At 36.4% G+C, this 13,628-nt stretch overlaps 1 protein-coding gene across 4 annotated transcripts in view; it reads left to right on the top strand.

The window, feature by feature from the left end:
* Window positions 1-13,628, top strand: part of HEATR5A (HEAT repeat containing 5A) — a 66,326-nt gene that overhangs the window by 37,789 nt on the left and 14,909 nt on the right. For 3 of the 4 annotated variants that reach the window (XM_063398877.1, XM_063398875.1, XM_063398879.1), the window contains 10 exons: window positions 436-595; window positions 1,692-1,881; window positions 2,448-2,617; window positions 5,749-5,775; window positions 7,639-7,777; window positions 8,375-8,554; window positions 9,387-9,626; window positions 10,336-10,517; window positions 12,180-12,248; window positions 12,666-12,845. In XM_063398877.1, the coding sequence (XP_063254947.1) occupies window positions 436-595; window positions 1,692-1,881; window positions 2,448-2,617; window positions 5,749-5,775; window positions 7,639-7,777; window positions 8,375-8,554; window positions 9,387-9,626; window positions 10,336-10,517; window positions 12,180-12,248; window positions 12,666-12,845 (1,537 nt within the window). The remainder of the gene's footprint in view (window positions 1-435; window positions 596-1,691; window positions 1,882-2,447; window positions 2,618-5,748; window positions 5,776-7,638; window positions 7,778-8,374; window positions 8,555-9,386; window positions 9,627-10,335; window positions 10,518-12,179; window positions 12,249-12,665; window positions 12,846-13,628) is intronic. The other variant, XM_063398878.1, reaches the window with a different exon arrangement.

Genomic DNA, 13,628 nt, shown 5'->3' with positions numbered 1-13,628 from the left:
TGTCCAATTACAGCTTCAGGTTGTGAGGTCCCATCCTTCTTGTTCTTCCCTTCAGCCCACCGTTGTTTATGCTGTTGGGCTGAAAGTTGTCCTTGGTCCTCAGCAGGAAAGGATTTGTGTTGTCTACCTGCTCTGTGAGGAGAGCTTACCAGCACTTAATCTGAGGCCCAGAACTTCACCCCTAGGCAGCACAGAATCTGAAAACATGAAAGCTAAAGCTTAAGGCATCGCTAGCAACACCATTTTAACTGTACCTAAAATATTTTTGGTGCTTTCTTCAGATAAAGACAATGTATAAACTGAGAATTTGGGGAATATAATAGTGTCTAATAAATTTTTTTTGCTGATTATATACTAGAAATTTCATTTGTAGATGTACTTATTACATAGTAAGAGTCTTGGTGATTAAACTAACAGTTTTCTTTCAATTAATAGGCTAAAATCTGCTAGGGATGTGGTATCAAGAACGGGTCATTCTTTGGCTCTGGGATGTCTGTATAGGTACCTAGGAGGAATAGGTTCTACTCAGCACCTGAATGCATGTGTTGGAATCCTTTATACCTTGTCTCAGGACAGTACTTCTCCTGATGTGCAGGTACTTGTCACTTACATAAAAATGTTATGTTACAGATTAACTGAACTGTATTCTGGAGTTTAAAGTTCTTTTTCTTGTAAGAATAACACTTCACAGCCTTGTAGGCATAACTCACAGGTAATGGCTGGAGCAGCAAAGGTAATTTAGAAGACAGCCCCTGCTCAAAGTCCACCTTCAACAACTTCAGTGGCAAGAACTATGATGAGATATGGGAGGTTCTTATTCAATGATCTGTGAGACTGATAAGGATCACTTCAAAAACAGCATCTGATGTTTTAGGGGTTGATTAATTTCACATGCACCCATATCCTGACTTTGACTAGATAGTACCTAGGGCTTTTTTGTTTGAGGGGATTTTTTTGTTTGTTTGTGTCAGCTTTTTGTCTCTTTTGCAGTATTTACATCACGGTATATTTAGCTGAAAAGTCATATAGTAAATAAAAGGGATTTGTAGCCTGAATGCTGTAGAACTTGGTGGATATACACCCTTGAGAAAGACAAGAAATTTTGAAGACTAATTAATGTTACTTCTCTGTGGTTAAAACTATCAGAATAGCTTTGAAGACATTGAGTGTATTTAATGTATTTGTCTAAACATCAGTGAAAGAATTTTCAAAGCTTTTTCTACAGTATCTTTGCACAAAGAGGAACTGTTTGCTGACGTGAAATAGATGTGGCTGTTGGTGCAAAGTAACTGACTACAATAGGTTATTTCAGTGTTTTTTTGCAATTCTGTTCTTGCACACCGAACTGTAAGAAATTTTTTGAATAATAGAATATAATAAAGGAATAATAATCACTGTTAAACTAACTCATGATTACATTCAACTTTTTGTTTGTTAACAGTGACAAATTTTAAATTATTGTTTCATTGCACAACATACAGTTCCTTGTAAAATATTCAAAATGGCTTACTCAGCATCAGATTCATAGTTTCTTTGTATAACCTCTCTATTTGTTCCTTTGGAAGCTAAAAGTGCAACTTCTATTACACTTCATCTCTGAATTTCACTTTTAACTGTCGAATTTTTAAAAGGTTTTATGTAAATAATGTATCTCATAAAGAGGTTACATTCCTGCTTCTCTTATTTTATAGGCATGGGCACTACACTCTCTGTCACTAATAGTAGATCTGGCTGGGCCTTTGTATCACGTGCATGTGGAACCTACCTTATCTCTTGTCCTCATGTTGTTGCTGAGCGTGCCTCCAGCCTATGCTGAAGTTCATCAAAGCCTTGGTCGCTGTTTAAATACACTCATTACCACGCTGGGCCCTGAGCTGCAAGGTACAGAACGCACAAATGTGTCAGCTTGGTTTGCCAAATCTCTAAACATTGAATGTGTGTGAGTGCAGTTGTAACGAGTAAGCAGATCTAAGTTTCTTTACCTAGTTGTAAGACAGTATTTCATAGGCCATGACTTTATGCAGTCAAGATGACATGACTGCTAGTTTTCTAAAAATAGTGTCTCTTGACATAATTTCCTTTGTTTGAACTGGTTCTCTGAGCCTTGCCTTGGGCTGAAATTTCTTACATGAATTTTACATTTTATATTTCTTACATTCTTACATCTTATAATTTTAACATGAGAACAGAAGGTGTTCATATTTCAAGAGTTAGGAGCCTGTCTACGTCTTAGTTATGATGCAGCCAGTTAAAATCTGCATATAAATCACCAGAGAGCAATGTGATCACTACTCCTAGATATCAAAGCATAGCACAGATACAAAGATTATCCTTTAGAAGGATGAATGTAGTGGCTGGCTTGGGAAAAAGACAGGTTATCATGTTTATTAAGAATAAGTATATGTTTTAAAAACAAACAAAAATAACCTTCTTTATTCTCAATATAGGCAGCAGTACAGCAGTGTCAGCCTTAAGAACTTCCTGCCTTTTGGGCTGTGCAGTGATGCAGGATAATCCTGACTGCCTTGTTCAAGCTCAAGCCATCTCTTGCCTTCAGCAGCTTCACATGTTTGCTCCTCGACACGTCAACTTGTCTAACCTCGTAAGCTGCCTCTGTGTGAGTATATATTTACTAGTTTATATCCATGTATTTTAAAATTTGTTCATATTTTTCATAAAGACTTAAAAAATGCAGATGTTTCTTTAAGCAGAGAAAACTGATCATTGTGTAGGCATGAGGTGTTTCATGTTCTCCTACAGGCAAGTATTCTATATATCTTAATTTTTTCCCTCAGTTTCTGCTTCCACTTTACAAGATGAGCACATTCTGTGGATGTTTTAGCCTTCTGAACTGCTTGCAGGTGCATTCTGCTGTTCTCATTAAGGCCAGTTCTCTGGCAGGGTATACCATTCATTACAACTTTATGCTGGGTTTTTTCCAGCTGGTTTATGTTGGCCAGTTTTTTCCCCTCTGCTGCTTTTTATGCCTTGGTTGAGGGACTGATTTTTAAAAATTGTGTATACTAATTACTGGGAATTGTTTTGTTTCATTTTGATTTTTTTTGTGATACTGAAAAGATGTAGATTTCTCTGGTTTGTAATTTCTGTAGCATTAATGGTTCACTGAACTGACATCTTGGCAGTCAGTATAAAAATTTGTAACACATAAGTTGTAGTCAAATCAGGTCTTTGGAAGAAACAAACAAAACTTTTTCAGCCCTATTTGACAAGAGGTGAGGGAGTTTATTTGTGGAGTTTGGTTTGGTTTGTGTTGTTTTCACCCAATATCTCCCTGTCTTTGAATAGCTACTGTTCTGAAGTTCTTAAAAAAAAAAAAGATAATTTTCTGATAGTTATTAACCTTGGTGGATTTGAGGGGCTTGCTGTAGTGGTGGGGGGTTTTTGAGGGGTTCTGCTTGTTGTTGGGTTTTTTTGTTTTTGTTTTTTTAATACTGTCTTGTCTTACTGTCAATCAGAGAGAAACAAAAATCCAGAGACAGTGAAGTGTGGTTGGATTTTTTTTTAATCTCATCTGTTTCAACACAGTTCTTATGCACATGTTCCATTGGGCAGCACTTGTGTATCAATACTAAATAGATATTAATTTTCTTTAAGGTTTAGATTCCTTACATTTTCTTTATTTAGTTTTACAAGAAACATGATTATGGGAGCTAGAAAAAACTGAAGATTTTTCTGCCCCACACTGTGATACACATGGATATGCTAGTTACAGAGGAGCTGGAATTAATCTGAAGTGTTGTTTTAACATACACCAAAAATTATCTTCTGTTTGTTGGGTAAAACATAGTTTTTCTTTTGTTGATAAAATCACAACGAATCGTGTCAGTCGGTCTCTTGCATAGAGGGTGTGGCAGCATTTGGGAGCATTTGTAAGTCCATGTACAGTCTGCTTCTATCTCTCTAATAATATCAAATACCTACTAATAAAGAGGATGTCATGACAAAGTCTTGTCTATATAATATTACTGATTTTTATTTTTTATACAAGTTGTCTGAAAGTACTTCATACTTTCATACAGAAGTTTATGAACTTCATAATACTAAATGAGTCAGTGAAGAAGCAGGGGGTGTGTGTGTTCATGGGCCTGAGTGTGTTCCCCTCTATCCCAGAAATGACTGTAGGCTTCCACCAAGTCAGTGGCTCACATGGGTCACCTTTTCTCATTCTCATGAACTTGTACAACTCAGGCCAGTGTTGTTGGCACTGACAATTCAGTAATGTCAGTATGTCTCTGAAGGGTGTCACAAGCAAGGTTTTTTGAGTGTGTACTTTGCAAGTCTGTGAGAAGATAATTGCACAAGCAGAATTCTGCATTTGTAAATCTCAACATCCATCCATGTAGCTTCCACTCACTAAATCACCATCTCAATAGGGAAGCAGAATAAGTTATTGGATCTGAAATCTGCATTTCACTGTGCTGTTTACCTGCAAGGTGACCCACAGCTAGTTACTCTTCATGAGTTTAAATGTCTGCAGTTTGGAGAAAAAGGTGTGATGGTCCTCCTTTGCCTTGCATTTTGCAGTCTTAAGGGGAAGTAGTGTGCAAAAGCTAGGCCCTAGATCATGTGGATATTCACCATTGCTTTCTTTGTTTAGGAAAGAAAAACAGGAGAGCCAAGAAGCTGCAGTCAGATGAGTGATCTTTTCCCCCTCCATCCATAGAAACATGAATTTTCACTCAAAATCTTGAAAACAAATGTGCAAGCAATTTTTTTTACTTTTTTTAGTAGCATTTGAACCAGCGCCCTTCTCCACCCTCTTTCTCCAAGGATTCTGTTAAATGTCTGTGCCTTCAAACCTGCCTTTTTAAAATTCTCATTCTCCTGCTATTCCCCTCCACTTTCTCTTTGCCTCCTCTTTTACCTCCTTCCCCTCTCTCATAACCCTTCCTCTCCTCCCTCTTAATTTCTTTTTTCCATCATTAGGTATGCTAACACAATTTCTTGTGCAGGCAGCTGCAGGCTGCCTCCTCCCTCCACCTGTCTTCCCAGCCCCCACAGCACGAGATGGTTCAGGTCTCCAGTGTATTCACACAACTCAGATTGTAACTGTGCTAGCACTAGTAAACCATGATTTAGGCAATGGACACACTTCTTCAATGTCTCATGCTTTGTGGGGTTCTTTGGTTTGGGTTTTTTTTATATATTATATATATGTGCTTGTCATTATCTACCTTCCCTTCTTCAGCTTCTGAGCGTTCCCTGTTTGTCAACAGAATCTTTCATGGGGTTTCTCCCAGTCCTGCATACTTGTCCTGCTATTTGAATTCTTGGCTCCAGCAGAATACAAATCGTTTGCTTTTAATCCTGTCTAAATTTAGCTCTAAAGCTAACTGAGGTGCGAACAGACTCTAAAGAGCTTATCTGTGTAAGCTTATGGTGTAGTACTCCTCAACACAGTGAATTCCAGCTTTCAGCTCTAAGATATTAACAATAAGATCAATATTGAAACACAATAAGTACACAATGTTAATAACTATGCTGTGCTGTTGTCTTGGTACTGTTTAAGTATTAATTTTAGGGGCAGTTGGATTGGAATTTAAGTGTGTTCAACATGAAAAATAAGAGAAATTAACTAAGCAAATTAGGCTTTTGGTATGTTTTGAGATAAGATTCTGAATTTTATTATATGCTGAACTTACATGTTACAGTCTCCATGTGTGGTTGATATCACTGTGATATCTATTTTGGTTGTGTCATGACTGGTTGTCGTTTGTTTTTGTGCAGGAAATCTTGTTGGATAATTCTGTGTTGGTAGGTCCCTGTGCCTTGTTAATCCTCAACTTTTGCAGTTTGCAGTGGTGTTTTTATTTCATCTTTTATCTTTCTTTTTAACCATTTTAATGTAATTTCTTTTAGCATGTCAAGTGATATTTTATTGTCATCCTAACCAGAGCCTTCCTAACTTTCTGCAGATGGCAGGGATACATTTCATTTATGTGCTTAGTGAGGAATAATTTTAATGTGTTAAGTACAGAAAGGGAACTGTTTGTACATTTAAGTTTTCATGTGATGCTTGCATTTTGTGTCTGTCACTTAGTCCTGTCCCCTGCTTAGAATGTGGGAGAATGAGAGATGAAAAACGTGCATCTTGTGCTGTTTCAATAGCCTCAATCGGGTCCTCTGTTTTTTCCCTATTAAAAATGAGCACGGAATTTATGCATGTCCAACTTGAAGTAGAATGTGTAGCCTGCTTGCATAAATGTTGCATTAAAAGTCTCACTTGTTTCTGAAGTTGCAGTTAAAGTACCTTGCAGACATACCTATTGGGTCAAGTTCTTTTTCTTGTAGAAGAATTATGCACAGAATATATTTTTTGTGTATAATTATGTAATTCTCAGTACTGTAGATTCACGTGCATGCATAGAAATTCCACAGACTTCCAAGAAGCTTAGTTTTGTTAATCTAACAAAGCTAAAATTCTGTATTGCTTACTTTTTTGTCCTTAAATTGCTTTCTTTAACTAATGTTAATAATGTTTAATATGTTAACTAATATATATTAGTCATTTAGACTAACATATATTGGCCTGTTGCTAACAAATGACTAGCACAGCCTAACGCAAGGTTTTCCTGCAGCAGACACTCAGCTTTATCTATTTTAAGGACGGTAACATCTAAGAGTACCCAACCACTTAGTTGTAGAGAACATTTTTTTTTATGATAACCTAAACTTAATTTAGAGGAAGATGCATAGAGATTGCTGTAGCCATCTTGCCTGACCACACAGCTAGTTTATCCTAGCTTTAGGATTCCCTTCAGGATTGTCTTAAAATTGAAAACAGCAAATAAAAACCAGAAATCTCCACTCTAACAAAAAACCCTTGAGGCTATGTCTTGGGGTTTTTTAAGTGTTTTTCCCTGTTCCAGTAATAGTGAATCTGTCATCATGTATTTTCCAGTAAAATAATCCACACACTGGCCTGTTGGTGTTAAAATATGATGATGCTATGAACTTTTTTGCTGGAGACTGCTCAGGAGAGCTGTCCTATCTCAGTGCCATACATTCATCAGTGAATCTCAACCTTTCTCTCAACTTCTCTAAAACATAATTTAGTGTGAACTGAGTATATAATTTTTTTTCCAATGAAACTGCAGCAATGTTCTCTTTGCCCTTTCTTATAAGTTTCCTTTCATGCATGGAGTTATGTTTTACTAAAGCCTGATTGACTCTCTCACCCTTGGTTTCACTGACATTTCTCTAGTTACATCTGATGATGACTTGTACTGAGCTTTCAAGCCCACTGTATGCATATACCCAGTAGTCAAAGAGTTAGTTGTTCATTGAGACCACGATTCACATGGCATTGAAGTTAATGCCAGGTTTTGTACAATATTGGGTGGGAGGTGGATTCAGCCCCAAACCAATATTGTAAGTTGCCTTTGGAGAGATAATGCTAAAAGTAATGATATGTTTTGTAAAATTGATTACAGGACTTGCAAAACATTTCATTTGGGTTTTTTTTTTTAAAAAAAGGTGAGCAAAAAGAGCATCAATTACATATTTACTGACTTAACAGATTTGCCATAGCTGCAAGTGTTCAGAAAATACCAGCCTTACTGAGGTATTGCCACAGAGGTTTGTTAGCATCTTACTGTATCTTCTTGCATGTTTCAGATGAATCTCTGTAGCTCATACTTACTACTGAGACGTGCAGTGGTGGCTTGCTTACGTCAAATTGTGCAAAGAGAAGCTGCTGAAGTATCAGAATATGCTGTTGCACTAGTGAAAGAGAGCAAAGAAGATTTTACTCCAGGTAACGTATTGAAGTTTTGAGATCAAAGTTTTGAGATTTGACATATTGACAGTGAATTTTAAACACACTCTGCTATGGGTATGAAATGTTTTCTACCTCAGTTGTCTATATAGTACCAAATTATGATAAAATGAAGACAATGAGGAAAAGCAGGGGGAGTTCCAGAGAAGTCTAAGCAAATGTGGTCAGTAGCTGTTGTATTAACGTTTTGCTAAAAGGTCTGAGAGTGATCACTAGTTCATGCTCTTGTGCCTTTCTGTGAGTGAGTGGTATTAAAAATTTATTTCACTTCAGCTTTCAGTTCAAGTCATTTGGAAGTTTTCAGAAAAGATAGACTAAAGCCATTTTTAAAAACTGCTGATTTTTTGCTGGGGTAACTTTCTTCCTGTTATTACATTTCTGTAAAAGCTCAGCATTTATTTTGTATTCATAAGTTAGCTGTAGTGTTCAAGTGAAAAATATAATCATTTCAGAAATATTTCAGGGCTAGTAAGTACTTGTTCACAAGATATCCTGTGTGCAACCTTCAGTGGGGTTTCTGTGTCATTACTGCAGTTTTGTGATGTACAGACAGCTCACAGATTTTGTGCTTAGCAGATGTGAACATCAGAGAAATAGGCCTGGAGGGGGCATTGCTGGGCTTGCTGGACAAAGAGTTGGATCCAAGATTGTGCCAGGATATCAAAGAAACTCTGACTCATATGCTTACTTCAATGGCAGTTGAGAAGCTCTCTTTTTGGTTGAAGCTTTGTAAGGATGTTCTTGCTGCCTCTGCTGGTGAGTCTTAATACACTGTAGTTGAGAACACAATCAAAATAAGGCCTGCAGCAGTCATTATGTCACTGAGGGAAAGTGTTCAAGTTTCTTGAATGTTTGCCGTTTATAAAGTGTATAATCATCATTCATATTGAAAGATTGGATCCTTTAACTTAGTTCCTTCAAGGGAATATTCCTTCCTCTCTTCTGATTGCTCTTTCCCCGTTGAACAAGTTCTTGTAAACATCTTAGGATGTGTTGCCTGTTCATATTCTTGTTGATTTATACGCCTAATGTTAATTCATTTCCATATCAGGAATGGAAATACCGAAGAGGTTTGAGCTTGTGAGTCCTGTGCAATTACCTGCAAGAAAAGTATTCTGACCAGTTCTTCAATTAGTAATAGAACTGATGCAGGCCTATTATATCATAATGGAACTTCTGAGCACAGAAAATCAATTACTGTGCTGAATATTGACGGGCATGAAGGAAATTCTTTTACCTGCAAGTGCAGGAGGAAAACTTCTTGCATTTACTTTTTTGATTTTATTTTAACTTTTTGGTTTGGAACAGTACTAGCTTCTAATGCATCAGACTTAAAGAGTTTTTTTCTTTTGCTTCTTTCACTGCAGTTCTTAATTTACTTTTGTGGTATTGATCTTAATATCAACCAAATGTTGGGAGTTTCATTATATTTGAATTCTAATATTTAGTTTAAAATACCAAGATTGAAGGGAGTCACCATGAATTTGAGGCTAGAGATAGACTTCGAAGAGATTTCATTCTGTAGGTTTCAGTTACAGTAAGAAAGAATATTATGCTTGGTTTTCTCCCCTCTGTGTCCCAAATGCAGATTTCAATACTGTAGCATCAATAGATACCACTCAAGAAGAGGAAACTGCCAAAGGGGATGATGTATCTGTATTAACGTCTGACAGTGATGACAGGTTCCATCCTTTCCGAAATCCACGATGGTCCACCAGAGTTTTTGCTGCAGAGTGTGTTTGTAAAATTATAAGCCAGTGTGAAAATGCAGGCAGTGCACATTTTGACATAACCTTGGCTCAGGAAAGAAAACAACGTGACTCCAGAGGTATGTGTTAAGCACTGGAAGAATTTCATAGAGTGTAAAGTATGCCTAATTAAGTATTAGCTCTTTACATCTTAATGAAATTTATCATAAATTTGTTGTTTGTATTCAATGAAGCCTCTAATTACTCTGATTGGAAGCCTATATTCTTTAAGGTGCAGAGAAACTTTATTTGCTGAAAGAATGGCATCTTACTGCAGCACTTATGCTCAGTTTCCTGGTTATAGTACCATGGCGGATGTGTAGGAGGGTGTTGTTTCTGTATGAGCACTGGCAGTCCCAAGTGATAGCTGGCACCAGCCTACAACATCACACTTTGGTGTCTGGGAGTATGACTTCAAAAGATGCCATTTTTTTTCTTCCCATGATTCCATAATCACCAGTGCCATTTTTCAGTACCTCTCTGTGTTTATCTGGAGGTGTTTTCCTCAATGCTCTTTTAGAAAATCTGTCTCATACATAAAGATATTTATACTTTTTTCTAAGTACTTTTTTTTTCTACATTTAAATGGAAAGCAAACTAGATTAGCTAACATAAGGTAGCCAAGTAAAATTGATCTGTGTGTACTCTGCCTGAAGTGAATCCTTGATACATATGAAGGTAAAATGTAAAATACACATTTTGAAAATGTTTGGAACAGTCCTATAAAACACATTATGTCTGAATTTAAATTTAATAGAACTATTTTCTTTTTTTAATTTCTGTTTTCAGATGACTTTTTGGTATTGCATTTAGCTGACTTGGTCCGTATGGCTTTTATGGCTGCCACAGATCACAGTGATCAGCTTCGTCTTTCTGGGCTTCAGATGTTGCAAATCGTTGTTCGGAAGTTTGCAGCTGTTCCAGAACCAGAGTTTCCAGGTCATGTAATCCTGGAGCAGTATCAAGCCAATGTAAGCACTTGATAATAACTTAGAAAAGTTTAGAGTTACAATCAATTCTAGAAGAAATTTGCATTTGCCATGTGTAGGTACAGAGCTGGGTTTCAGTTAGTTCATTACTGAAGTATTGTTAATTTATTCAGACTTAACTTCCTTAGAAATCATCTTTTCAGTTGGCATATAATTTTTTAGCCCCAAAGTTTTTCAAGTTTTAGCATTTTTCCCTCTTGAATACAACAAGTATACAACTAAAAAGATCATTGGTGCAGTTTTTTTGGAAAGCATTGGTTTCAGAGTGTGAAAGTATTGCAAGAAGTATTAGGAATAACTACAGTTTTAAACTCTGCTAAGAAATAAGTAGCCTTTGCTCAGCAGCCATCACGTTTGGAGATCTTGGCCAATGAACAAGCTAGAGAAGTGTGGGTTGTACTCATAAGGTCCATTTCAGTTAAGTCTTGGTTTGGATTTAGAGAAAAGATGTCCTGGTCATTTGGCATTCCAGGCCACACTTGTGTTAAATATGACAGACAGCTGTGTTAAGCCTCATATAGCTTCAATTTCTAGCAGGCACTGAATAGGTCAGATCACTTTCTCTCACAGAATTGAGAAACACTGAAGACTTCCTGACCTACTTTTGATCTTGATTTTGCCAGTGTAATTCTATTTTTTTGGCACTCCGTTGTGGGAAGGAAGTGCCTTGATCTAGTCTGAAGCTATCAAGAGAAAAAATAAACCATCTGTCCTTGTTGTCCAAAACCATCAAGCAGATCACTAGTAAAGCTAATAATTTTCTTTTTAAGCTTCAGTACCTTTAAAGTGTTTCATTTAACTTAAGAGATGTGAAACTGTTAAAAATCAAGTCTGCATTTTCCTTAAAAATATCATAATAATCCAGAAAGAGATGGATATAAATTTTCTGGACTTAAGTAATGACTTCCTAAAATCTTGTTCAGAAAGAAGTTCCATAAATGAAGTCTCGGCTTCAGAGGAACTTAAGAAATTGCCATTAATTGCCATTGTAAACAAATCCTTTTCACTTATTTCACAAACATTTATTTTAGTACTTGCTCTTTGGGATGAAAGTGTAACACATCGAACTTAAATGTGAGTTTTCAAATACGTGCTAAAGCAGCTAGGGAATCTTTCATTAGTGGAATGGTTCTCAACAGTGCGAGTAGGTAAAACCTCTGCAGCCCAGTAACTCCGTGTTTGTGTATTCCTTATTGGGAATGGGTTTGTGCTCTCCCCGTTTTTCACCTTACAAAGTTGACCAGCTTTAGTTGGCTGTTTTCTTAAATCTGTATTCTTTCTGAGTAAGGAAATGTCACTCACAAGGGTGTCTTGCAAGTGTTTCACGTTCAGAATATTGCTTTTTCTTTTGTGGGCTCCTCATCAAGTCAGGCATTCAGAAAGGAAGACATTACTGTTTCTCTTTTAGACTGCAAATAATAGAGTCAACCCTGAAGACTCAAAGAGAACGATATCTTCAGTGTTAGCAAAACAATAAAAGTATGACTGAAACTGTTTCTCTGTTCTTTAATCTCACTGAATCAGTCTGAAAAAATGACAAAGGAACTATGCTTTATAAAGGAAAACTCTAACAAAATCTGATTATGAAAAGTAAGTCTAGTCAATTGTTCACTATGTATTAAATGTTGTATAACTTCTCTTTAGGTTGGAGCAGCACTTAGGCCTGCCTTTGCTCCTGAAACTCCTCCTGATGTCACAGCAAAAGCATGTCAGGCAAGTGTTGAAAGTCAGAAGTCTCTTAGGTAATAGACCCTCCGATTTTATTTTATTTTTTTGCTTGATATGCAACACAAGAAAAAAGAAATAAATCCTCTAACTTTAAATCCTCCATTCACAAAAAATGTCACCTATGTTGTCTCTATATTGTGACAACTCAAAGATTTTTGTCACTTTAAAGTCTTTTGAGAAACTTTTCTGCAGTTGATATTTTGGCCTTTATTTCTCACCCCCTACTAATGTCTTGGTTTTCACTGCTTAAGTATACTAAACTGGGACATCATTTAACATTTGTCTGAGAGTAACTGTATCTTGATGGGAAAGAAATCTGGCTTCCATCATTTTACAGATGGAAAAAGAGTATCCAGTGGTGTTTTTTTCTCGATCCTCATTGTTTCTGTTTCTCAACACTAGGTATGCAGTGCCTGGATAGCAAGTGGTGTAGTAAGTGATCTTAATGACCTTCGAAGGGTTCACCAGCTGCTTGTGTCCTCTTTGCTCAAAGTGCAGGCTGGAAAAGAAGCACAAAATCAACAGTATAATGAAAGCACCTCAACTATGGAAGTGCTAGCTGTCCTTAAGGCTTGGGCAGAGGTTAGTATAACAGCTCTGTGATGTTGGTATTGATATAGGGTAGGGGAGTTAGAATCTTTCAGACAGAATTTTCAGAAATTTCTAACTTTCTCTAAATACAGGGTGCTGATCCTTTGCTCTGCTACCTCTAAAAGTACATGAATTTTGTAAACTTGACAAAAGCACTGCTAATTAAACTGGTTTTATTATACTATACATTAAGAATAATGTATCATACTTAAAAATATGAATTCATTAATATATTCAAATATTTCAATATTGATTTGAAATTGTATGTTATAAATGGTTATGGTGATGGTCCACTCAATATGCTATTTTAAATAGGTGTCATTTTTTCTCATTTCCTATTGGCATTTTATATCTTAGAAATTGATCTTTTAAATTAATGTGGTCAATTCTGTGCTGCTTCAGTTAAATTAAAATCACCTCGTGTGAATACTTGTTTTAATATGTGTAAATGCAAGTTTAAATATTTAAAAGTCAAAAATGTGAACCATGTACACAACCTCCAAAAGATGTGTATTAGAATGTAGTGATAATGGCCTTGGATAATGATGGTTGATAACCAGCTGAAGATAAACGTGTTATGAAGGTGGATGATATTTTAGTGTATAACCAGGAAGGTACTTCGGAGGAGAAAGTAGACAATAGATAGTTTTTATGTAAATATTTGTAGAAAAATGTACCAATGTTTCAAGTGCATATTTGAGAACAGATATTGATAAAATGGCAAAGCCCTTGGAGATAAGCTAGCAGGTGGGAATAAAAATCTTGAAATTTTGC

The sequence above is a fragment of the Prinia subflava genome, chromosome 5 (assembly GCF_021018805.1).
Source record: "Prinia subflava isolate CZ2003 ecotype Zambia chromosome 5, Cam_Psub_1.2, whole genome shotgun sequence".
NCBI classification, from domain to species: Eukaryota; Metazoa; Chordata; class Aves; order Passeriformes; family Cisticolidae; genus Prinia; species Prinia subflava.
The sequence above is the reverse complement of the archived record's forward strand: the minus strand, read 5'-3'. Positions and strand labels throughout refer to the sequence as shown.